At 46.2% G+C, this 26,872-nt stretch overlaps 2 protein-coding genes across 4 annotated transcripts in view; one reads left to right on the forward strand and one right to left on the reverse strand.

Moving 5' to 3' along the window:
• TTI1 (TELO2 interacting protein 1) overlaps positions 1 to 26,225 on the reverse strand; it is a 41,618-nt gene extending 15,393 nt beyond the window's left edge. The window contains exons 1-6 of one of the 2 annotated variants that reach the window (XM_061437553.1): positions 26,136 to 26,225; positions 16,618 to 16,843; positions 12,796 to 15,138; positions 7,398 to 7,607; positions 4,372 to 4,520; positions 827 to 967 (exon numbers count right to left, since the gene is read on the reverse strand). In XM_061437553.1, coding sequence (XP_061293537.1) covers positions 827 to 967; positions 4,372 to 4,520; positions 7,398 to 7,607; positions 12,796 to 15,097 — 2,802 coding nt within the window. In that variant the 5' untranslated portion in view covers positions 15,098 to 15,138; positions 16,618 to 16,843; positions 26,136 to 26,225. The remainder of the gene's footprint in view (positions 1 to 826; positions 968 to 4,371; positions 4,521 to 7,397; positions 7,608 to 12,795; positions 15,139 to 16,617; positions 16,844 to 26,135) is intronic. The other variant, XM_061437554.1, reaches the window with a different exon arrangement.
• Positions 26,226 to 26,250: 25 nt separating this feature from the next.
• RPRD1B (regulation of nuclear pre-mRNA domain containing 1B) overlaps positions 26,251 to 26,872 on the forward strand; it is a 77,209-nt gene continuing 76,587 nt past the window's right edge. Inside the window, exon 1 of one of the 2 annotated variants that reach the window (XM_061437556.1) lies at positions 26,251 to 26,827. In XM_061437556.1, the coding sequence (XP_061293540.1) occupies positions 26,677 to 26,827 (151 nt within the window). In that variant the 5' untranslated portion in view covers positions 26,251 to 26,676. The remainder of the gene's footprint in view (positions 26,828 to 26,872) is intronic. The other variant, XM_061437555.1, reaches the window with a different exon arrangement.

Below are 26,872 nucleotides of genomic sequence, written 5' to 3' on the forward strand. Positions count from 1 at the left end.
AGGGCTTTCTCTAGTTGTGCTGAGCGGGGGGCTACCCTCTAGTTGCGGTGACTCACAGACTCAGGTCCTATCACTGACTGGGTCTTTACTGCTGTGTGAGCACTTTCTCTAGCTGTGCTGAGCGGGGGGCTACCCTCTAGTTGCGGTGACTCACAGACTCAGGTTCTATCACTGACTATCTGGGTCTTTACTGCTGTGTGAGGGCTTTCTCTAGCTGTGCTGAGTGGGGGCCTACCCTCTCGTTGCGGAGTGTGGGCTTCTCACTGTGGTGGCTTCTCCTGTTGTGCAGCCTGGGCCCAGACTGTGGGTTTAGTAGTTGGGGCACAAGGGCTTAGCTGCCCTGAGGTATGTGGGATCTTCCGGGACCAGGAATTGAACCTGTGTCTCCTGTACTGGCAGGCGGATTCTTAACCACTGGACCACCAGGGAAGTCCCTAGCTGTGTGATCTTGAGAAAGTTCCTTAATATCTCTGGGCTTGTTTCCTGCTCTGTCAAAGATGGGGATGTTAGTATCTTCCTTGCAAGGGTGTTGTAAGATGAGCTCACACATGGAGAACTGCCAAGCATGCTGCCTGGGGCACAGGAGGTGCTCAGTGGATACTGGTGGCCCTTTCATCTACTAGCTCACTCATTCTGCTTCAAATTCAAAAGGAAACTGACTTTCATTTCTTTTTCTCTGTGCTTTTCTTATTTTTCTGTACTTTCTTCAAGGTATAGTAGGTCACATCAGATAAAAAGAGAACCAATCCCCCCAAAACACTGCTGAGCTTTCAGCTTACATCTCCCCATCCCTATGACTGATGGCAGTGGGGCTCTGGTGAGGTACCTTGAAGGCTCTGAGCACCGCCAGGGGGTCATCGTTGGTGAGTCGGTGTACGAGCGAGGGCCATGCCCGATGAGCCAAGGGAAGCAGCTGGTTCTTGTGGGACTGCAGAACAACCACGCACAGATCCAGCACGTTCAGGACCTGAAAGGGAAGAGGACGTGATTGCAGCAGACCATAAAGGCTTGAAACCAAATATCTGCAATCAAGTCGCCACTTGAAAAGAATAAAACTTAGACACTCATTAAGTCAAATAAGTATTCATGAGTTCCTGACTACATGTCAACCACTGGTGAGGTATACTGGGTGGTAGCACACAGGGACAAAATATGTGTGTTCATAATACACGTATTTCCTTGCCTTCGTGAGGGGCTTATGGTCAACTGCGGAAAGACCCAAGGTCTCAGACCTTAGCTAAAACAAATAAACGGATGAATGATTGCCAATTGTGACGAGTGCTACGAAGGACAAAATCAAGGGAGAAATGCAAAGACACTAAAGGGAGGGATCTACACCATACAAGCTGCCGGGAGGGCTGCTGGGCTGGCTTCCTCCTCTGTCAAAAGTGGGGATGTCAGTATCTTCCTTGCAAGGTTGCTGTAAGGAGATGAGCAAGGCAGAAACAAGGTAGTAACTTCCACAAGGAGGCATAAAGGATGAGCAGGAGCTAGTCACATAAAGAGTGGAAGGGGTGGGACTTCCCTGGTGGTCCAGTGGCTAAGGCTTGGCACTCCCAATGCAGGGTTGCTTGGGTTTGATGCCTGGTCAGGAAACTAGATCTCACATGATACAACAAAGATGTCGTGTGCAGCAACTAAGACCCTGTACACCCAAATAAATGAATAAATAAAATTAAAAAGAAACTAGAGCAGGGCAGCATGGAGCATGACAGAGGAGGGTAAGATGGGGCTGAACCATGAAGGCATCACGTTAAGACTTTTTTTATCTGGTACTAAATGTGGTGGGGAGCCAGGGGAATGTTCAGGAACGTGACATGATACAATTCATGTTTTAAAAAGGTCACTCTGGCTGCTGAGTGGAGAGGGGACTTGAAGGGGGAGTGAGAAGAAGTGAGGAGGCCCTGGAGGAAGCCAAGACATATGTCCACTTGGGTGGCGTGGGGGTGGAGTCACGCAGCCACACGCTGGAGACAGAGGCAGGGATGTGAAGCGTTTGAGATCTGTTTTGGAGATGAAATGGCTTAAATTGCTGAAGGACTTGCTCTTTGGGGAGGTGAAGAAAAGTATTAAAACGAGCTGCTTGGATTCAGGCTTAGCAACTGAACAGATGCAGGTGCAGCTTTACGAGACAGGAACAGGGGAGGGGGAGGAAACTGGGAGAGGGGAGGGAGATCGGGTTCTGTGACCTCTAAGCAGAGAGGTCAAGTAGGCAGCTGGGACACCGGTAGACCTCAGAAGAGAGGTCTGGGATAGCCTAGATGTCAATTGGTTTTTTTACCTTTCCTGAAAATATGTCTCCTGATCTCTCACGTCTCAAAGTTCACTGAAGATAGACGGCCTGCTCAGGGTCACAGGCAGCGGTCACCATGATGACCAGGGCAGGCTTTCCCCCAGCACAGAGGTGAGGGTGCGTATGTGAGTTAGGAAGACAGAGTGAGGTCTGCAGGAAACGCAGATTGGATGCCTAGTGTGTGCTGGTCATAGGAAGACTGGAATAGAAACAGAGAACAAAATAGGCCCTGCCCTTGAGGGCTGAATAGTTAGGGGAAGAAGAGAAACCTCAGGAGAGAAGGGTAGTACTCAGGGGGAAATGGCTTTGGGATTGCTGACTGGCTTTGGATTTGTGTTCTGTCACTAACTGGGCAAGTTACACCATACTTCATTGACTCAAAGATGCATGTTTTCCCCCTTTTGCCTGGAATGTTCTTCCTCTCCCTTTTGCCCCTGCAGGGCTGGTTCCTTCTCAGCCTTTAAGCTTAAACATCACCCAACAACCTGGTCTAAATCAGAACGTAAGCTCCCTCTTATTCAACAGGCCGTGGGAGAGTAGGTTTCCAAACACGTTTACTACAGGGGTGAATTTTCTATCATAGAACCTCTTACTACCTTCACAGCATTTCCTCCATGTACATGTGTGTATCTGTGCATCACCTCTTTCCCCTTGAGAGACAGAAATTTCCATGAAGACAGAGATCATGTCTGCTTCACTTCCTTCTACACACCCTCTGTCTGATCTGTAGCAGTCCTCAGTAAGTACTGAGCGAATAAGTGAATGAGTATAAATGCCACACCTGATGCTGTTTTTTACTTATAGCCAACAACTCAGTGAGGCAGGTCATCATCATGTCTACTTTACAGATGAAGCAGAACATGCTCAAAAAGGTGATGTGGCTAGTGAGGGGCAGAGCCAGGATTTGAACTCGGGTATGCCGATCTGACTCCAGTGCTGACGTTCTCCATAGCTACAGTGTTTACATGGCAACTGGGCTTCCCTTGTGTCTCAGCTGGTAGAGAATCCGCCTGCAATGTGGGAGACCTAGGTTCAATTCCTGGGCTGGGAAGATCCCCTGGAGATGGGAAAAGCTACCCAGTCCAGTATTCTGCCCTGGAGAATTCCATGGACTGTATAGCCCATGGGATCACAAAGAGTCTGATATGACTGAGTGACTTTCACTTTCATACATGGCTGCTACAAAGTGTCCAGAAGAGGGAAGACACTTTGTTAATGTATCAACCAGACACCACTAACAAAAGGCACCTGAAAAATGACTCCTGAATGGAACAGAAAATACTAAGAAGTATCTCTGGGAAGACTAAACAAGTCCACAAAACCCAGATGCTGAAGTTTGAAGTAATCTGTGGACCAGGGTTTTCCAGCCCACTGCCCCTGGTCAGGGCGAAGTGCCCTAGTCACTATCAGTAATTCATGGAGGCGGCTGTGTTCCTCACTCCTGCTTGGGGGTGGGCAGGAGCGGGTCAGGCTGTACTTTCCTTTGGGTGTCAGATCTGCCCCCAGGTGATCTGAAAACTGTGTCTCCCATGCTCATCCTGCCCCCATGCCCCCAGCCTATTATCAGAATCACTACTGTATAGTTTAAGTCCTTGCTGATGGGGAGGAAACTGCTGCTTCAGAAACTGCCAGCAAGTGAGGATGTAAGATTAAGAAAAGTGTTGATGCTCGGCCTAGGATGAGAATGGAAGCGGAAACAGAGATAAGGGCTACAGTCAGGCTTGGAAGAACGACCACTTTAAAGTATTAAAACCTGTGTCCCACATTAAGTCAGCACAGAAAATGATATCCTTCCCAAAGCTTATGACTTCCCTCCCCGCCGCCCTTGGAGATGCGATGACTCTCTGAAACTTTGTGCTTTTTAATTCCATCAAGGGGACTCAGCTCCCTTTTGGCATCTGGGTCGATACAGAAAGAATAAGATGGCATCCCACAGATAAATTCCTCCTGGGGCCTTCTCTCGGCCACCACACATGCACCGGAGATAAGGGTGGCTCCTGCTCACCCTGCAGTCACTGCCCGCAGACCAAACCTCATCCTGCTGCTCTGTGAACGCAGGGGTAGGGCTGCACACTGACCTTCAAGCGCATTTTCAGGCTTTTATCTGACATCAAGTGGACGCAGCGCTCCATCACGTCCGTGGCTATTTGGATCTGCACTGGCAGTGGTGGCTCCACGTGGGGACCGGTGTCATCCCCCTCCACTTCGGGAGGGTCTGACTGCTCCTCTGGAAAAAAAGGATACCTGGGGGCAGTGTTTCCTGAGAGATGCCGCACCTCAACTTAACCTCCCAATCTCAGATCTGGAGTAAGATTTTAGAGGGAAAATGTCGAGGAACTGATCCCAAGAAAACCATGTAAAAAAGGTGGGTCAAGCTCTGAGTCAAGATATTCACCAAAATACTACCTCTAACAGCTAGGGAAACCCTCCATGTCCACTGTAGGGGGATGGTTATATAAACCATGGTATGATCCATAAAATGAACCGCATGTTATGAAGGCCTGAAAATTTGTGTTTATCAAGGGCTTTAAGGACAAGGGAAAATGCTTATGAAATAACATTGTGTTAAAAAGAGAAAAGCAGGATACAAAATTGCATATACAGTGTGAGTACTATTATATAAAGTTTTATATAAAGACAGGAGGAAGTACAAAATATTAACAGAGATGAGGTCATGAGATAAGGATTTTTATTTTTTCCCTACACCATTAGCCTTTTCTAAGTTGCCATTCATAAATATTTAAAATAAAAACATAAGAGGGCAAGGTTCTAATTGGGAGCCCTGAGGCTGGGCAGTTCCCTGGTGGGCCTCTGGCCCTTTATTCTCTTTCCTCTCCTTTTGACTAAGGGGGTACGTGTCTGTCTTCTCTACCAGCCTGGAAGCTCTTTGGAGGGCCAAGATCAAGCCTTGTACCTCCTGGTATGAGGGATAACACCAGGGCAGCTTGATGCAACATACAGTGATGGGGTTTGGTCAGAGGACTAGTCTTGCCTCCTCATCCTACGAGCAGCTCCTCTCACCCCATGTTACCTCACCTGACAAAAATGGGGATAAAGCATTGGCTTGTTGAGAGAATTAAATGAGATGAATGTCACCAGTTATTTGCTTTCACCGCCTGGAGTGCTACATTGCATGAGATAAGTGTAAGTTTGTAAATTAAAACAAAAAACACTTGAGTAGCGTGAAACCCAGGCCAAAACGCCTTCCCTGAAATTCTTCCTCCCTCTGCTTATAGCCTCTAGCCTCCTCCCCAATCCTCAATATCAGCTGTGCTCATTTACACGGAGCTGAGCATTGCTCCCCTAACTTTCTTCCATTTCAGTTTCCTCTGCTGGAAAAACAATCTTAAGAGTCCACATCTGTCTCTAACAATGCTGAAAAGATAAAGGAAAATGTGTTTATAGGATGCTTGGATTTCCTGGTGAAAGAGGCTTCAGATACCCAAGGTGCGTTTATGGCTAAAACAAAAAAACCCATGTCAAACCACTATCAATCTAAACATTCCTTATAATGCCAAGTGTGTGGTGTGTACTTGATGAATGATAACGATAAGAACAACAAGGCTGTGCTCTGCTTCTAGAGGAGGACTGGTTGTTTGAAATTCACCTACTGTGGAATGCTATTTGAGAGCTGCAGATTCTTGCTATTGGAAGAAAAATTTGATTCATTCATTCCGCTCCCGGCAAACATCAACTAGAACCAGAAGCTCCTAATCATGAAAGAATGGATTCAGGGACGATGCTAGAATTTCAAACAGGAATGGGCAATCTGGATTACCAGGGATCAAGATGCCTCTCCTTCATGGTTTCTAGGCTTGGTTAAGGGGTGCAGTTTACAAGGATTGGGTTGGCTCCAGAAACAAAATGGAGAAGAAAAAGCTGGATGGACTTCTGATTAGAAAATTCTGTTTCTGGAGAGAAAAACAACTCAGCTCTGCATAAATTGTTTCTTGGTTGTGATGCTCCCCTGCTATTTAGAAGGAATTTGTTGTAGTTTGCTGCATTGAACTACTATTTCCTGTTATCCTGAAAAAGTATTGGCTTCAGTTCACCAGAGCCTCAGAGTAGAGACTGCCAAAAAAAAAGAGAGAGAAATCTGCTCAACTCCAACCTAACAAACTAATTTGGGACTCAGTTCGATTTAGGATAGTTCTGAGACCACCAAGCTCATTATGACTTGGCATTTTATGTTTGCAGAGGAGATTCTAATAATTTATTAATCCTTCCGTGACCTGAAGCTCCAGATTGAGCTTGTGAATAAAACAACAGGCCAAAGCTTCAACTAGCCTAAACTCCCTTCTTTATCATATCAGTTGGTAAGAAAAACACTGGAATCTCCTCCTACCAATAAATAAAATAAATGGACAAAGCGTATGAAAAGATAATGGGCGTAAGGAAAAAAAAAAACTGTTAGGAAAGATGCATGCAGAAAGATGTTTGACCTTTCTAGTGATCCAAGACATGCAAAGTGAAATAATCAGAACCAGTTTGATTCAGCGAGGAGTAAAACTGGTGATAGTCGTTGTTGGCAAGGCTGTGGTGAAACCAGTAGTAATCCTGTACTGCTAAGGGGAAGGCGTAAATTGACACAACCTTTCTGGAAGGCAATTTGGCAGGCGTAAAATAATGTTCATATCCTTGACCTAGAAATCCCACTTCTGGGATTTATAAAGAAATATGCAAAAGGAAGGAAAAGGTCACATGCACAGAATCATACACTGAAGCACTGTTTATCAGAGTGAAAAGCTAGAAGCAACCTAAACTTCCCACAGGGGAATGGATGCTTAGGAGCAGCTATTAAAACATTAATTATGAAAACTCCATAGCAACATGAAGAGCTCCTTCTTATATAACTAAATGCAAAAGGGGTATCATACATTTCAACTGTGGCTGCAATCAAATAAAAACAGGCCTGCAACAGAAAAGGATGGAAAAAAGACAGCACACAAAGTGAGGATGCCTACGTCAGCATGGTGGGCTTATGAATGACACTTCTTATTTCCAAACTGTCTATAACGATGTTTCATTTTTTTACAATAATCTACTTCAAAAAGAAAACAAACAAACAAACAAAACAGTTGAAGCCAAAATAAATGATAGTTACCGTCTTCATTATCAAGATCTGAGACATTCCCAGCTGCCACATCCTTTTCCTTGAGGTAGTTCAGCACGAACTGCTCGATGTCTTCGGCTGTGGTGGGGTTCTCAAGGCCTTTCTCAAGACTTGCTGGTCTCTGGCTCAAAGGACTTCCCTCTTCCCCTACGCTTTGCTCCTGGAGTTGCCCGAGATGACCCGCATCTGGGAACCACTGAACTGTAAATAAAGTGTTATAACGATCACCTTGGTCATTGACGATAGGCATTAGTACCTTCTAACTAGAATAAGCTCTTTGCTATGGCCCGTGTGGCCACCACAGGATCCAGTCTCTACCTCTCTCCAATCTTCTCTTCTAACCACTCCTGGCTGCCTGTTCACTGACCGTCTTCTGGTTCCTCCAGTCTGTCAGATGTCCTCCCGCCTGTGAACTTCCGCACATGCTGTTCTCATTGTCTGGAATACTTTCACCCCTATGTCACATCTGGTTAATTCCAACTCACTTTTAGTATCTTAATACAAATACACCTCACCCAGTAAAGCCATCCCTTGACTCCCGTACCCCATCCCAACTTCAGTCTCTTGTATGCTATATTAGATATGTTCTTTTCACGTCTAATGTTCTTTCATTTCAACTCATCAGCATCTGCAGTTACTGTATTTACTTTGTATGTCTTGTTTAGTGCCTGAATCTCCCATTAGACATTGTGCTCCAGTGATTACCCCTGCAAAGTCAGTCTGCCCAGCATGGAGTGGATGCTCAAAACACACGCTGAATGAATAAATACACTAGACTGAAGGACAGCTACAAGAGACAAAATTCTGAGTGCAGACTACATTGCTCATCAGCACAAGAGAGGTTCAGCAGAGCCTTGAGAACTAACAAGGCTCACACAGGTATTTGATACAAAATGCTTCAGAAGGCTGGCATTTTCTCTCCAAAGCTTTTCCTTCTTCAGTGATCCTCTAATACTTCTGATGTGTCACCACGGAATAAGCTTCAAACAGTACCGAATCTGGTTTTCAAACTGTGCCTTGAGGAGCCCTAGGGCTCTGCAGAAACGTCTCAGGGTCACAAGAGGAAGGGCACCCACAGACAGCAGGTTAAAGGGTGGGAACAGGGTTTCTACACTTTCTGTGGCCAGCACTGCTCTAGTTTTAACTCTTTTTATATATTGGGGTCCCCCAGGGCTTCAGTTCAAAATGGCAGTTAATACTTAAAGAACAAAACAATAAGAAAGCCCTGTAGCCTGAATTTTTGTCCTCCTTTTGCAGACAGCAGGGGAAAGTCTCTGATAACCTTTGGCACCTGCTAATCTCCTTTCTGCTTCCCTGGTGGCTCAGCGGTAAAGAATCCACCTGCCAAAGGAGGAGACGTGGGTTCAATCCCTGGGTCAGGAAGATTCCCTGGAGAAGGAAATGGCAACCCACTCCAGTATTCTTGCCTGGGACATTCCATGGACAGAGGAGCCTAGCAGGTTGCAGTCCATGGGGTCACAAAGAGTCAGACACAACTTAGCAACTAAGACAACAGCAGCAACAATCTCCTTTCTATCAAGGAGTATCTGCAAAGAGTCACAGCAGTAGCAGATGGGCTATGCCTGGGCCAGGCAACTGGGAGTGGCAGAGAGCAAATGCTGGACATGAGAACCCCTGGTTCAGTATTTGAAGGTTCCTACATGAAGGGATCGATTATGCCAGTGCTTCACTGCCCAGACATAAACCTGTCCTTATTGTACTCTGAGGGACTGCAGTCCCAATGGGTTAAAGCCAGTACCCAGCATTTACACTGCTGAAAGCAGACACGCTGCGAAGATTATTTTCTAGATTTAAGGCTACTGCCAGACATTAAAAAGTCTTTGCTCACAAATGGCTTTTAAACATATGAAAAGAAGCTCAACCTCACTCTTAATGCAAATTAAACTATAATAAGGTGCAATTTTTCTCCTACTGGATTAGCAAAGATCAAAAAGCTAAGGTAATATACAGGGTGGGTGGGGGGTGGCAAAATTGCTGCTCTCTTATACTGCTGATGGAAGTTTAAATTGGTGTAACCTCTTTACAGAGCAATTTGAAACTGTATCTCTCTGTCAAAGACTCAAATGTAACACTCTCTAAGCCAGCAATTGTCTTAGGAATTTACCCTATAGATACACTTAGACATGTTCAAAATGACCTACAAAGATACCCACTGCAGCATTTTTTGGGGGGAGCAAAAAGATTAGAACAAACAAAATGTCCACCAAGAAAGGACTGCTTAAACCATGGTGCAGCCGTGCAACAGAACACTATGCGGCCATCAAAACAATACAGCAGCTCCGTGTGTGCATGTGGCACGTTCTTCGGGGGCCAAGGTGTGTGGCATGGATGCTTCTCATTTTTCAAAGAGACTCAATTTTTTGTTGTTGCTGCTGTTACAAATAATCAGCCAACCAGTAGCTGGTGCTAAGCAGTAATTTAACTGACAGTTCTTGCCTTCACTATGGAACCTTATGGCTTTTTAGTCAATGAGTGTGAAACGCTGTGCTTATAGTAACTCGGTTTCCTAAAAGGCATACCGGGTTCTTTTAAAACCTTTCAGAAGTTCCCTGAGACCACACTTCCACTCCTGTCTTAAGAGAATGTGACCATCAATTAGAAGAAAGAAAGCCAGCAGACAGTGCTACTTTGCTTCATGCGGGGCTGATCCCCACATGTGCGTTCCCCACAGAACTGCTTACCATCCAAAATGCAAGTGTTGTCTGGGTTATTTTGAAACTTCTGGAATAGCTATCCCCACTTTGGCAGCTTTTCCTAGGATGTTATCAAGTCAAGCTTTTGCCATCCTCATTATCCTTTCTACAATTTAAGGAAAGGGTGCTATACAGGATCCCTCCTTTAGAAATGATCAAAGACACTGGCAATCCAAGGCAATTCCATTTTCAAGGCCCAAAATGAGATATCTCCTGAGAGAATATATATATATATAAGTAATTCCATAGACAGAGGAGCCTGGCAGGTTACAGTCCATGAGGTTGCAAAGATTCAGACGTGACTGAGTGACTAACACACTTTGGCCTTTCTCGATGGCTAAAGCGGATAAAGAATCCATCAGCAGTGCAGGAAATACAGGAAGAAGAGGGTTCGATCCCTGGGTCCAAAAGATCGCCTAGAGGAGAAAATGGTGACCCATTCCAATATTCTTGCCTGAGTAATCCCATGGACAGAGGAGCATGGTGGGCTACAGTCCAAAGGGTCACAAAGAGTTCGACACAACTGAGCAGGCACAACTACCATGAGTGTGTGTATGCTGCACAGCATGTGAGATCTTAGTTCTTCAACCAGGGATCAAACCCGAAACCCCTGCACTGGATGCATGGAGTCTTAACTGCTGGACTCTCAGGGAAGTCCCCGAGGATATTTTTAATAGGCTTTTTCTTAATATATTTTTTAAAACTCAAATTAAGACATAGTAGAGTTCTCCAATGGTACCCCACTCCAGTACTCTTGCCTGGAAAATCCCATGGATGGAGGAGCCTGGTGGGCTGCGTGCGGTCCATGGGGTCGAAAAGAGTCGGACACGACTGAGCGACTTCACTTTCACTTTTCACTTTCATGCATTGGAGAAGGAAATGGCAACCCACTCCAGTATTCTTGCCTGCAGAATCCCAGGGACGGGGGAGCCTAGTGGGCTGCCGTCTATGGGGTTGCACAGAGTCGGACACGACTGAAGCGACGCAGCAGCAGCAGCAGCAGCAGCAGCAGAGTTCTCCAAAGCACTACAGGCAGGAGTCTAGGCCCTGGAATATTTGGGCCATGGAAGCCATTCATAATCTAAAATCTATAAACAGTCAGCAAGTGTTAGCTGCACTTCCACAAGGGCAGGGACCACCAGGTTCTCCTTGGTCATGGCTGCTATCCCAGTGACTAGCCCAGGACACAGGCTTCTTCGTGGTTGCAAAATATAACCCCTACTCCTTCCTTTGGTCTACAAGGCCTGTGGGATTCACATTTACCCACCCTTTCAATTTCATCTGGTGTCACTCTCTCCACAGTGACCCCTCTCCCATTCTCCAAAGACCCCAAGCCCTTTCTTCCCTCCAGGCCTTTGCATCTGCTATTTGCTTGGCCTGAATATTCTTTAAAACCCTGAAAAGGACATGAAAGCTCCATGATGAGCCCTTCTCAAACTTTGGGTCATAGCTATAATGTCCCTTCTTCTGAGAAGCCCTTCCTGACCACTCTGCTACTGTTCCTGTTACCCTCTCACAGGAGCAGGAAAGCTCCTTGAGTTTATCCGTCTTGTTCACTGCTGTACCCTGATTTAGCACAGTGTCTGACATCTAACAGGCACTCTTTATTTAATGAATGAATCACAGAACATTTACATTGCATGTTCATGAATGAACACTGGAAGCGGGATCAGCTACAGGGCAGAAGACTGTCCCTGTTCAGTCATCTTCCTTGACAAACTTTTCTTAAGTGGTCTTGGCTTTGTCAGCTGATAGAATGAGGTCAGTGACCTTTCCACCTACTTTGGCAGCTACTAGCGGTACTGAAATAAATACTGGATGTATGTTCTCTGGATAAAAGGAGCTCATGTATATAGCTCGTTTTTTAGTTTTTTATTTTTTCATGCAAAGATGGACTATCCAGTGGAGGGCTCTTTTTCTTAAGAGTCCAAAACTTTGCCATTGCCAATGGTGGCTAATACCTCCAAGAGACACCCAACGAGGTCAAAGGGAAGGAGAGAAATTCAAACCAACTCATACAATTAAAAGGTTAAAGTTTCTAGGCCTGCTCTGACGTGGCCGTCGCTGGCTATGTGTGGCTATTTAAATAAAAATACTTCAGTCCCTCAGGTGCACTTGCTGCATGTGGTTAGTGTACTGGACAGAACAGATATAGAACATTTCCACCATCACAGAAAGTTCTGTTGGACAGTACTGTTCTGGATTATCTGTGGACTGAATAATTCGTGCTAGTTCTGTTCTCCATTAGCAAAGATACTGCTAACTCTAAATACTGTCAGAAAAAGTCTGGTATATTGAAGAGAAAAAAGTCATAAATCCTGACTTTCCTCCTTATTAATTGTGTGACCTCGGCTAAGTAGGAGCTCACTGAGCTTTAGTTCTCCTTCTCTGTAAAATAAAAATAACGTTTATATTTAAAGTGTGCAGGGTTTTATGTCCCTGGGATGGAGCAGGGGCATTGAGCCTGTTGGGATGGAAGAGACTGTTATAAGCATAAGAACATAAGCAATGGAACCCTAGCATAACATGTGGGACCAGATAAACAACTATACAAATAATGAAACAATGTCCTCCATAGTATAACCACAAATAAACAAACAAACAAAAACAAGATGCAACAAACAAGGATACTAGTCCTTCCCTCCCATCAGCATTAAAAAGGGCTCTCAATTTACCTAACGCTGCCATCAGGGCGTGCAGGACACTGACAAAAGTTGCAGCTTTCTTATCATAAAATTGGTCCAGGGTGGCCAAGACATCTTGAACCACGTCTGCCACCAAAGGAAGCAGGCTCGAGTCCGAGTTCTGCAGCATGACTTCCAGGACCTTTGGGGTGTGGGGGTGCAGAGAGAGATGACGCAAGTTTAAAGAGATCCCGTTCACCAAATAGTCGGAATTCTCATTGATCAGGTGCTGCAAGGAGTCGTAGCCACAAGCCTGGCAGATGTCTGTCATGGTGCCGATGGCCGCCTGACTGATGAGCAGGGTTTGGTCCCCAGCCTTCTCCAGTACTGGATATAGGGCTGACATCAAGAGCAAACGGAAGTCCTTCCCTAGTGCGTGTGCGAAGTGGCCTATCCCTTCCAACTGGATGCATATCTGCCAGATGTTGCTGTTCATGGAGCAGACCGTGGGACTTGGCTTTGAGAATTCAGGGAAAGAGGTAGGTGGGCAGGTGTGTGGACCAGAAGCGAGGGCCTGAAGGCCCGTCCACCTCATCGTCGGCTCCTCTCCCGCTTCTTCAGCTTCCACACAAGTGACCAAATACCAGTTTTCTTGGCTCGTGTACACTTCCAGTATGGAGGTCACAATCTCCCTCAGCTCCTGCGGGTCAGCTGGAGTGTGTTTTTCATGGAGATTCTCCACCCCCAGCCCAGCAGCTCCCACGACTAGCTCATTCAGGATCATGGCGGCCTGCTTCCGGTACACCATGGACTCGTGGTACAGTTCCATAAAGTGATCCACAAGCAAGTAGAGGTTCCCATAGAAGCCAAGCAGCTGACAAACCTGCCTCAAGAGCAGAAAAACCCTCTCGTCGGTGAAGAAGCGGAAATATCTCCTCTGCATTTGAGCCCAGGGCCTTGCGGCTGGAGCCTCTGAAGAAGCGCTCAGATGTTCAGAGTTCCAGCGCCGCTCTTCAACAATTTTGACGTCGGCCACGTCTAACTCCAGAACTTGGATAAGCGCTTTGGAAAGGCGCTGGAGGTGGGCCACAGAGTTGAGGACGAAGTCCACTTTGGGGCCCAAGAGTTTCAGGTATCCGAGTAACAGGGAGAGAGTGGAGAATCGGCCCTGGTCGTCTTGGGAGCTCATCAGGCGGGGAAGGGACGTGGCCAGGGAGTGCAGGTTTTCTGACAGGATGTCAGCGAAGGCTCTGCTGCCCACTACCACCTTCTCGTCTGCGAAACGCCTCAGGGCTTTATCGCACTGGGCTTGGACGTCAGGACTCTCATCGTTTGTCAGACTCACCAGGGCCTTCAGAAGGGGGCCAGCTGACTCGATCAGTGACCGACTGCACTTTAAGAGAAGGGCCTCGACAAAGTCTATCAGCTCCAGCCTGACCTTCCAGTGTGGGTGGACTGAAATGCACTCTGTTATCTTCTTAATAAGGATGGTCAACTTGTCACCAGTATTTTTTACCCAGCTGGCTTCCCTGTGAACCATCAGTTCTGCTACCCTGCGCTCCACGGCAGACTTTGCCTGGACCTCTGAGACCCTTCCGAGCTGGTCATCGGCCATAATGAAACTCACTGTCTTGTAAAAGACCTTGAGGGAAGACACGACGATGCTGTGCCCCTGTTTGAAGTCTCCTGTGATGACTCTGGTCAGGGTAGTGGAGAGTCCAGGTAAAAAGGAAGCAAACAAATCCCCCAGCTGCTTCTGCTGGAGCGCATCCAAGGTGCGGGGATGGTCCGGACAGTCACACTGAAAGAGCAGAACCTGCAGACATGTTAAGGCAGCCATTTTAATTTCCTTGGATTTCTCCTGTTCTGCGAGGCCCAACAGCAGAGATACGGCAAATCCTAAGCGAGGCAGAATGGAGGGCTCATAAAAAGTCAGAAGGATGTCCCCATAAGCTGAGTGCATCAACGTGCCGAGGCCCCGGATCACAGCCAGTTTCAGCTCCTCCGACACAGCCGCGGGTTTCCGGGAGCTGGGCGAATACAGGCAGGCAGAGAGCTCCGAGAAGAGCTCCTGGAGGAGCTCTTGTTCCTTGACGCATGTGGAAGAGAGGACGAAGGTGATGCACTCCACCACGCTCTGGATCAAGCGCTCTCTTTTGGGGCCTGGGGTCTTCAGAGTAAATCGCAAAGGGAAGAGAATGTACTGCTGAAGTTCCTGAAGGGCAGAGTCACTTACGGCTTGTAACTGGGCCTGCAGACGCTCCACGTTCTCCACCGTCTGTGTCTTGGTGAGCTGAACGCAGACCGGACGCAAGACACCAAAGGCCTCCTCCGGGGTATCAAATACCGCCATTGTGCAACAGCCTTCCTCTCACTGAGGAAACATCCTGCAGGCTGGAGGGAAGGAGACTTTTCAGTACAGAAGGCCAAGCTCAGAGCAAATACAAAGTGAACTCGCATTCATCACTCAACAGACGTTCAGCAGGGGCCTACGTGCCAGTCACTGCACGAGGTGCTGGGGGAGCAACGGACGGAAAAGAGCCGGTTCCTGGTCTTCGGGAGCCCTCAGTCCAGTGAGGGAAGCAGATATACAGTGACAACACGGTCTATGAAGAATTAGGAGAGACCTGTGCTTACTGTCCTACATGAGCCTGGAAGACCTACGTGTCTTAACACTCAGACAGACAGCCTGGGTTTCACAGGAGGAAAACGCTGAGGCAAGACTCAAGGGAGGAGTGAATAGAAACCTCAGTGGATTTCAATATATGCAGAGGCCCATGAAACACTACCCAAAATAAAATACAGAATTATTTCCAGCACACTGAAAGGCTCCCTCATTCCCTTTTGCAATCAATTCCCACTTCCCCTACCCATGGGTTCCTCACCCAGAGGTAACCGTTACTCTGACTTTTACCAGTGTGGACTAGTTACACCTGTTCTTATCATAGACAGGTTCTAAGCAGAGGGTGATTGGATCAACTTTACTCACTGAAAAAGACTCCTGGCAGCTAGTAATACAGAAGACTCAGAACTGGGTGGGGCTGAGAGCAACACAAAATGAAAGGGAGCGGCCAGAGAGATGGGAAAACCAGGAGCGCACACGATCACAGAGACCACGGGAGAAGAGAGGCTGGGGCAGGATGGAGAGGTGGACGGCAGGCAGGCAGGGAAAGGAGACAGGTTTATAGGTAATCGAAGGAGCTCAGCAACTTTACACAAGAGAAGCTCTTTTTCTCTACGAGGGGAAATGCAAAGTCATGGGCTGACAGTGAACAAGAAGGAGGGGAAACAGAGGGCTTGAGGAGAGAAATAAAAGTCTCCAATATTCCCTCTGGGGAAAGCAAAGCATGCTGGGAAGACATAAAAGTCTGGTCCCAGGGTACTGAGGATTGAGCTGAAGCTGGAGACCATAAATACATGTGGCTGTAAAAGGCAGGCAATGGATGGAGGCTTAGAGATCACCTAGCCTGGTGGTGTCTCTCTCTCTCTCTCACTCTCTTTATTTGCTGGGGGCTTTTGAACAGATAATGACAAGAAAGTGTCTGCTGGCACTTCCCTGGTGGTCCACGCTGCATTAGGACTCCACGCTCCTAATGCAGGGGACCCGGGATCGATCCCCAGTCAGGGAATTAGATTCCACATGATGCAAAGAAAAATCCTGCATGCCATACTTAAGACCCAAGGCAGCCAAACAAATAATTTTCTTTTTTTTTATAAAAGTGTCTGTTGCTTCTCCCTGTCCCGTTACAGCTGGCAGGCAAGTGGTGCCTGGTAGGTGTGGGCAAAACCTGCTCAGCCCAGAGAGAGAGCTAGTCCTGGATTTCTCCCCTGGGGTCAGGAAGGGGCTCTGGGGCAACAATTAGGTTCTCATACCCTGTACAGAGTTTGGTCCCCAGAGTTCCACGAGAGGAAGGGCACTGCTGGTCTGTGAGGTTCCTGGTCTCTGCGACCTCCAATAAGCCAGGGAAGGGAAGAAGCTCAAATCCTCTCTAATCCAGGCTAGCAAAATGCCAGGTATGGATGCCAGAAAGCTAAGTCAAGGACTACCGACGCTCCATCAGCACCAGCTCACACACCGATGATCCAGAGGTACTAGTAACTGTAACAACAGAAAGAAAGCAGTTACCATTTAATGGGACACAGAGGTCAGGAGTAGGAAAGGCAGACAGAGCACCCCTGAGGTGGTGAACCTTAGAGTAACAGAACAACTGAAGGAGATACAAGGTTTCCCTGGTAGCTCAGCAGTAAGCAATCTGCTTGCTAATGGAGAAAACACAGGCTCAATCCCTGGGTTGGGAAGACCCACTGAAGAAGAAAAATGGCAACGGACTCCAGTATTCTTGGCTGGGAAATCCCATGGACAGAGGAGCCTGGTGGGCTACAGTCCATGAGGTTGCAAAGAGTCAGACAGGACTTCACTTCAGTTCGGTTCAGTCGCTCAGTCGTGTTCGACTCTTTGCGACCCCATGAATCGCAGCACGCCAGGCCTCCCTGTCCATCACCAACTCCACTTAGCATGACCCAAACAACAACAAAAGGAGATAGATAAAAATCCAAAAAACAGTAATAAGGAAATTCAATTACAAGACAAAAAGATATCTCTTAGAATTTTAAAAACATGTCTTTCCATACCAAAAAAACTCAACTGATTAAAAAAAAATTTTTTAAGACAGTTAATCGCTGTGATCCTATTAGTGGTTGGCAAGATCAAGTAGAGCTATCTTAAAACTGAGCAGAAATACAAAGAGACAGAAAATGTGAGGCTTGGAGGATGGGAATTCTAGAAGGAGAAAAAAGAACAGATGGAGGAGCTAAAACAAATAAACAACTGAAACACTTCCCTGAGCTGCAAAAGGATTTACCTGGAGATTGAAAAGACTGAAGGATACACATCTAGTCACATTCTGGTAAAATTCCTGTACACTAAAAGATAAAAGGGGGGAAAATCATATATGCCTTCAGGAAGAAACAACAAATAACTTAGAAAAAGACCAGCTTTGGACTTCTCATTTGCAATAGAAGACAGTGGAATAGCATCTACTGACTGCAAATTAAGGATTGTGGCCCCCAAACCCTACTTACAGTAAAGAGATGCACCCATCAGGGTCAAAGAGCCACAGACAAGGATTCAGAGAGGGTAGCACTGCATGTCCTACCAAAGGACTCCATTCAAGCAAGCGACTCAAAACAGACTTAAAATGGGAAGATGAATGAAGAAGGAAACACTGCTTAGTAACTTTCTTATCTTTTAGCATGGAAAACTTCCTTCAAATAGAACAGTTTAAATGGAAGCCCAGCATGTAAAACTGATAAAATCAGTGTCTGGTTAAAGCTGGGTGGAAGGCGATGGCCTGGGGTCCTGCATCTCTCTTATTCATCTCAGGAGTTTCAGGAAGATAACCTGGGGGTCCCAGGAACTACGTTCTCAGATTACATGACGAAAACTGTAACAGAGCTAGTGAAGACACCACAGCCTGTCCCAAACTGGACTCATCTGCTCTTTCTGCTGTATTCCCTTCGTGATTTATGGTCCTCACCTGGGCTAGACACCTTAGACTCTGCATTCTTTCACCTCCCTTTAAAAAAAAAATTATTTTTGGCTGTGCTGGGTCTTTGTTGCTGCCCAAGCTTTTCTAGAGTTGTGGCGAGCAGGGGCCACGCCTCATTGTGGTGGCTGGGCTCTCCCTGCAGTGGCTTCTCTTGTGGTAGAGCACAGGCTTCGGTAGTCGCAGCTCACAGGTTTCAGTAGTTGGGGTGGGAGAGCTCAGTAGTTGCAGCTCCCAGGCTCCAGAGCACAGGCTCAGTAGTTGTGGTGCGCAGGCTTGGTTGCTCTGTGGCACGTGGGATTCTTCTGGACCAGGGACTGAACCTGTGTCTCCTGCGTTGGCAGGTGGATTCTTTACCACAGAGCCACCGAGGAAGCCCTCACCTTTCTCTTAATTCCACTCTTCCCTTAAGCTTCATCAGTTCTACGCCTTCAATATCTTTCAAATCTACTGATGCTTATAATCATCTATTTAACATTGGACTGATCATAATGTTTTTTCTTTGGCAACCCTTGCCTTGTGTGTATGTCCTTCTTGAACCCACATTTCACATTGACATGTAAGTAATTTTTTAAAACAAAAACCTGGATCACTCTTTTCCACGGTTAAAATTCATCACCTGTTCTTTGTAGCCTGCTTAAAGTACAAACGCCTTTGTACCATGGCGTACGGGGCTCTGCACCATCAGGCCCATGCTCATCAACTTCATTTCTTGCTGCTTCGCCCCTTGAAGTGGAAACTGCACCATGTGAAATGACAAAACTTGCAATTCCCTAAGCAGGTGGTGCTGTCATAGTCACCTTTCTCCTTGCACTGTATACACTGCTACTACAGTATTCAGCATGCTGAATTATTTTGTTTGTGCCTGTTTTACCTACTTTAGACTAGGCAACCATACACCTAGAAGCTGCAAGAGCATCTGGCATATGACAAAGCACTCAAAAACATCTGTACAGATTCTCCTTTCAAGTAGCTCCAGTAGAGGATAGCAGGCCAATACACCTGGTGACAACTAGAGAAGCCCAGAGAAATTTTAAAAACCACTTCTTAAATCAAAGTTGGACTGTGAAGCACAGAGTTGGACTGTGAAGAAGGCTGAGTGCCGAAGAATTGATGCTTTGGAACTGTGGTGTTGGAGAAGACTCTTGAGAGTCCCTTGGACTGCAAGGAGATCCAACCAGTCCATTCTGAAGGAGATCAGCCCTGGGATTTCTTTGGAAGGAATGATGCTAAAGCTGAAGCTCCAGTACTTTGCCCACCTCATGCCAAGAGTTGACTCATTGGAAAAGACTCTGATGCTGGGAGGGATTGGGGGCAGGAGGAGAAGGGGACGACAGAGGATGAGATGGCTGGATGGCATCACTGACTCAATGGACGTGAGTCTGGGTGAACCCCAGAAGTTGGTAATGGACAGGGAGGCCTGGTGTGCTGCGATTCATGGGGTCTCAAAGAGTCGGACATGACTGAGCGACTGATCTGATCTGAACTGAAAGCATCAAATAGTCGTAGAAGCAACAAAGACCAGATGGACTAATACTCCAGCGAAGGATGAAAGTCACAGTGAGTCAACAACCAACAGCTGGTTTGTTTGTTTTCCTTTGATCTATTTGCTGATTCTGGACGTGGCTCAAGCTTATGATGAGGCCTAGGCCGAGGGCTGTCACTGATGAAAAAGCAACGATGATGCTTTTAATGTGGTCATATAGGACTGGGGTCCTATAAGCAAAACCATAGTCTTCAGGAATCTCAAAATACATGACTTCTGAGAGGAGGCTGCTGCTGGGGGACAAATGGCTGAGAAATGGCTAACAAAATGAAAGAGATTAACCCACAGATTCAAGAAGCTTAGAAACTCTAAGCTGATAATACAAAGAGAAACACAGAGACACGTCATACAGCCAAAAAGCCAGAAATAAAGAGAAAAATCTTAATACAGTGGTAGAAGTGATAGATATCTTCTCTAAAGAAATGATGAAATCCACAAAACAACAGAATGACATCTCTAAAGCGATGAAAGAAAGTAACCGCTAACCTTGAATTTTACACTCTACAAAAATATCTTTCAAAATTAAAGGTAAAATGCAAGACAATAATGCACAAAAGGTGCATGGATGGTGTAAAAGGAAATAAGGATATTAAGACACTAGTAGTACCAGCAAGTAGTTAAAAAAAAATCTGTATTAGCTAACATGTCAAGAATGCATGTTGAAATCTGTAGGGTAAATTCCAAAAGAACTATAAAAGAATATGTTTCTAACAAGTTCAGAGAGCAGTAAAAATGGGATAATAAATTCATTGTTGTTCAGTCACTCAGTTGCATCCAACTCTTTGCGACCCCATGGACTGCAGCATGCCAGGCTTCCCTGTCCCTCACCATCTCTTGGAGTTTGCTCAAACTCACGTCCATTGAGTCGATGATGCCATCCAACCATCTCATCCTCTGTCGCCCCTTCTCCTCCTGCCCTCAATCTTTCCTAGCATGAGTCTTTTCCAATGAGTCAGCTCTTCGCATCAGCTGGCCAAAGTATTGGAGCTTCAGCATCAGTCCTTCTGATGAATATTCAAAGCTGATTTCCTTTAGGATTGACTGGTTTGATCTCCTTGATGTCCAAGGGACTCTCAAGAGTCTTCTCTAGCACCACAGTTTGAAAGCATCAATTATAGGGGCTCAGCCTTCTTTATGGTCCAACTCTCACAATCATACATGACCACTGGAAAGACCACAGCCTTGATCCATGGAGCCTTGTTCCATGTCTGGTTCTACAGGGAGGGAACACAACCTCACCCATTAGCAGAAAATTGGATTAAAGGTTTACTGAGCAAGGCACTGCCCACCAGAGCAAGACCTAGCTTCCCTTACAGCTAGTCCCTCCCATCAGAAGCTTGCACAAGCCTCTTATCCTTATCCATCAGAGGGCAGACAGAATGAAAATCACAATCACAAAAAACTAACCAAAATGATCACAGGGATCACAGCTTTGTATAACTCAATGAAACTATGAATCATGCCATGCAGGGCCATCCAAGACAGATGGGTTATGGTGGAGAGTTCTGACAGAATGTGGTCCACTGGAGAAGGGAACGACAAACCGCTTCAGCATTCTTGCCTTGAGAACCCCATGAATAGCATGAAAAGGGATAATAAATATTTTTTATTAATCCAAAAGAAGGTGAAAAATGAGAAAAAAAGGAAGCAAAACCAGTGAGTCAAACAGAAGACAAATACTTAATAAGATGGTAGACAGAAGCCCAAAGAAACACTGATTACGTTAATTCTGAATTTCTCTACAGTGGCTCTATTGACATTTTTGAGCTGGATAATTTATTGGTAGAGGACTGGTCTGTGCATTGTCAGATGTTGAGCAGCATCTCTGGCCCCATCCCCAACATGCCAGGAGCACTCCCCTAAGAGTACCAACCAAAATGTCTCCAGCTAGTGCCAAATGTGCTGTGGAGGGTAAAAATCACTCTGGCTGAGAACCACTGGTACAGAGTCAACACAATCCCAACCAAAACACAGTAGCGTTTTTGTAGAAAGTTACAAAATTATTCTAAAATTGATATGGGAATACAAACCACCTATAATAGCTAAGATAATCTTGAAGAAGAGGAATTAAACTGGTAAATTACACTACCTGATTTCAAGATTTACTGTAAAGATATGATAATTAAAGGCAGTGTGTTATTGGCAAAAAGAAAGACAAATTAATGGAGCAAAATACAGTCCAGAAATAACCCCCACACAAAGAGACTTAACCGCCTCAACAGAGACTCCCCATGTAGGCTCACATACGTGACAAAGGTGACACTGAAATAAACTGGCAAAGAAGAGGTCTTGATTACATCTCACACTAGATTTAAATGTGAAATGTCAAATAATCAATCTTTCTAAAGAAAAAGGAAATCTTTGTAATGTTGGAGTAGCCAAAGATTTCTTAAACAGGACACAGTAAAGAGCTAACCATAGAAAAAAATTGATAAATTGGATGATGTTAAAATTAGGAACTTTTGTTCATCAAAAGATACCATTAAGAGGGTGAAGACAACCCATAAAGTGAGGAAAGATATCTGATATGTCTGATAACACATCCATATTTATAATAAAGATTTTCTATAAATCATTAAGGAAAAGACAATCCAGCAGAAACATGGAAAAGGACTTGAACAAGCATACCACAATAGAGTATATCCACATGGCCAATAAACATATGAAAAGATATTAACAGATATTAACATCATTAGTTGGAGAAGGCAATGGCACCCCACTCCAGTACTCTTGCCTGGAAAATCCCATGGACGGAGGAGCCTGGTGGGCTGCAGTCCATGGGGTCGTGAAGAGTCGGACACGACTGAGCGACTTCACTTTCACTTTTCACTTTCATGCATTGGAGAAGGAAATGGCAACCCACTCCCGTGTTCTTGCCTGGAGAATCCCAGGGATGGGGGAATCTGGTGGGCTGCCGTCTATGGGGTTGCACAGAGTTACAGCAGCAGCAACATCATTAGTACGGAAAATGCAATATAAAACCACAACAAAACACCATTACACAACAACTAGAAGGGCTAAACTGTAAAAAGGGGGAGAAAAAAGCAAATACTAGGTGTTGGCAAGGATATGAAGCAACTAGAACTCTCATTCAGTGCTGGTAAGAGTATAAGTGGTACTACTACTTTGGAAAATACTCAGGCAGTATCTATTATTCTAAAGATAAACATACATACACACTATGATCTAGTAATTACATTCTTTGATAAATATACCCGACAGAAATGCATACAATAGGTGTGTTCTGGAATACACTATCCAGAATTGCCTCCACATTAAAAACTACTGCACATCTATAGTATAATGGATAAATAGCAGTAAATTCTCCCAATGGGATCCTGTACAGATGAAGATTTACCACAATTGGAGATCTTCAAAGAATGGGTTATGGGTTCAGAAATACATAAACCAGCTTTCTGTAAGGAAGAGAGTGTAACAAATGGCTACTTTGGCATGACTATAAAAGGTACTCATATATAACACCTTTATGGGTTGGCCATGAAATCACACCTGTGTGACAATATGTCAATTACAGAAGAAACTGTTTAGAGATTTAGAAGCTTAGGTGTCCTAGATTCTACTCCTATAAAATGCAACCCTGATTATTTACAGTGGTACTGCAAAGTCTGATATTTATATAACTTATAGCAAGGGGCATTCTGGCCCAGAAAGTGATACTGGGATGAGGCACTCAGAACAAGCTGATTCTCTGGGTGAGCAGAGAAGACAACCCAGAGTTCAACTGTGGCAGAGAATGACTGAATAAACCAGTTCTCGACTCTAATCTTTTCCAACTTCAGTGGAGCCCTACTGGGTTGTGGAAAGCAGTCCCTGGGGAGGTGCTAGAACAGAACTGCAATCAGTGTTTGAGTGAACTCATTTCCCTGGCAACCTCTCCCCTTCCTCCCCGACTCTTTCTGCTTTGTCACAGGCATGGGCGATATAAGACCTCTGTGCCATAGTGTACAGGTGCGGAAGACAAATGGGACACTCTGTATAGGATAAGGTGCTATACTTCTGTTGCTGTTGTTTAGTCGCGAAGTCGTGTCCCACTCTTTTACGACCCCATGGACTGTAGCCCACCAGGCTCCTCTGTCCGTAGGATTTCCCACGCAAGAATACAGGAGTGGGTTGCCATTTGCTTCTCCAGGGCATCTTCCGGACCGAAGGATCCAATCCAAGTCTCTTGCCTTGGCAGGCAGATTCTTTACCACTGAGTTACCAGGGAACCCCCCCTCCACCCCAACCCTCTTACCCTCCTTTATTTTTATTCAAGGCACTTACAACTTTTGGGCTCATTTTACACACGACTATGTTTATCTTCCTGTGCAGAAGATAGGCTTCTGAGGACAAAGATTCAGTCTGTTTGCACTATTCTGAATAGTGCTTCAGACAAAGGCTCTCAAAAATTACTGGCTGAAAGAATAAATGAGCCCCTGGCTTGAGAGTGAAAAATCTGTGACAAGATAACCTCAATTTGATTCCCAGTTCCGTTGTTTCTTGTGTCCAAGTGACACTGAACAGATTACTCATCCATGTTTAATGTTTTCTCATATATCAAATAGTGATACCCATTCCCCATAGGACTGTTGTTAACGATTAAATAAAAGAATGTATGTAAGATGCTTAATACATAGGAACTTGGTGTAAAAGTGCTCACTATATGACACTGTTACTTAATACAGAAAGATGGCCTAGATTTGGGGCTTCCCTGGAAGCTCAGCTGGTAAAGAATCCGCCTGCAATGCAGGAGACCCTGGTTTGATTCCTGGGTTGGGACTATCTGCCGAAGAAGGGACAGGCTACCCACCCCAGAATTCTTGGGCTTTCCTGGTGGCTCAGCTGATAAAGAATCCTCCTGCAATGCGGGAGACCTGGGTTCGATCCCTGGGTTGGGAAGATCTCATGGAGAAGGGAACGGCTACCCACTCCAGTATTCTGGCCTGGAGAATTCCGTGGACTATATAGTCTATGGGGTCGAAAAGAGACGGACACGACTGAGCAACTGGACTCAAAGGCCCTAGGTTATAATTATGACTGGATATTGACTGTGATTTTAGGCTTTTCAGCTTTTTGATATTAATTCACTCAATCAGCTACAAATAAGGTGTTAGGGTAAAAAATATAGGCAGAGTCCCTTCCCTGTAATCTTAGATATGTGATCTTAGGTAGGTCACCTAAACTTTCTCAGCCTCAGTTTCTTCATTTGCCAAATGGGAATACATAATACCATCTCATAGCTTTGTTGCGACGATTAAATGAGTCACTGTGTGAAAACAACGTGTCTAACTCACAGCAGCAGCTCATTATGTTGGCTATGATTATCACCATTCCACTCTGGAAAAGTAAAAGCAGCTAAGCAAAAAACAGGGCAGTAAGAGCAAAAACAGGCATCAACTATAATAGAACAGGGTCTCCGAAGTGGAATCTGCTTCAACTGGTCGGTTCCACTGTGATCGGGACATTTTAAAATTCTGTTATGTCTACAATAACCTAACTCCCTACCACCAACCCCATTATCAGTTAAAAGAACAAACTGCTCTGCTGATTTGATAACTGAAATTTATAACTTTTTTGAAATAGGAAAAGGGTACAGAGTATTTCTGTTTCTGAAAACAGAGTGTCAAATAGTGTTTCTTAAAGGAGGTCAACGAACCCACTGACTTCCTTATCCACCCACAAAGTTAACATATGGTACTTAAATTTGAGCAACAGTCAAATGGACCCCTCACCCCACCCCCTCAAGAGGGCAGCCTTTAATTCCCCGAAGAGCAGGAAGATACCCTGGAGTAGGAAACGGCAAACCCACTCCAGTATTCTTGCTTGGAAAATCCCATGGATAGAGGAGCCTGGCACGGCAGTCCAAGGGGTTGCAAAGAGTCAAACACTAGTGAGCACGCACGCAGGCACGCACAACAACTAACAGCACAAAGGTGTGTTTTACAGCGGTGCTGTCACAAACTCAACATCGGAACTAGCCACTACGGGTGGTTCTGGAGGTGGAGTAGGAACCCACCACGTGGGGAGGGGGGCGTCACCTCTGGAGAAAGAAGAGCAAACTCCAAGGTGTGGAGGCAGAAAAAGTGCACGTGCGTGGCTTGGCAGAACCAAAAAAAAGCTTTTTGTGGTGGTAGGTCAGAAAGCAGGAGGAAGAGTGTGGCTGCGGCCTGCCAGGTGAGGGAGAAAGGCCCCGTTCCATTCCCAGGTTATGATCTCTCAGCCTCATCGTCTCCCTGGGATTCCCCTCTAAGGGCTCGAGGTTGTTAGGCTCCCTCCTGCTCGCGCCAGTCTTCCCTTACCTCTTCTTCCAGGCTTTCCCTCAGTCTCCCGCCTCCTCCGCCGCGCCGGAAGTGACGCGTAATTCGCGCACCGCCCAGCGCCAGAAAGGTTCTGCGGGAGCGGGAGAAAGGGTTCCGATGAGACTCACTGCGCCGGCGTGCGGGCGCGAGCGGTCAAAGCGCCTTCCGGAGGCCGTCGAATTGCGCTTTTTTTCCCGGTCTGCCGCTCTCGGACTACTCAAGAGCGAGTTTCAAAGAGGCGTTCAACACTAGGGTGTTTTCTACACTCTGACTCTCGCCCCACGGTGTCCCAACACTTCTGCGCTTGCCCTTTGACCCTGCGCTCGCGGCGGGGTGAGAGGTCGGTGGCCATCTTGTGGCGGCGGTGCGGGTGGCTGTTACTGCGGAGACCCATCCCCTCCCCCGCCGGGCCCCCCGGCCGTCTGTCAGTCCGTAAAGAGTCCCGCAGGCGGGTGGAGTGAGGCCCCGGCCTCGTGCCGTCACTCTTCCCGCCGCACTGGGCGGCCTAGGCCGCTCCCTGCCGGCCCTCACCGCCGCCACCATGTCCTCCTTCTCCGAGTCGGCGCTGGAGAAGAAGCTCTCGGAGCTGAGCAACTCTCAGCAGAGCGTGCAGACCCTCTCCCTGTGGCTCATCCACCACCGCAAGCACGCGGGCCCCATCGTGTCGGTGTGGCATCGCGAGCTCCGCAAAGGTAAACATCCCCTCCGTCCCCCTCCGGTCCTACCCCGGGTAGCCC

The sequence above is a fragment of the Bos javanicus genome, chromosome 13 (genome assembly GCF_032452875.1).
Source record: "Bos javanicus breed banteng chromosome 13, ARS-OSU_banteng_1.0, whole genome shotgun sequence".
Lineage (NCBI taxonomy): Eukaryota > Metazoa > Chordata > Mammalia > Artiodactyla > Bovidae > Bos > Bos javanicus.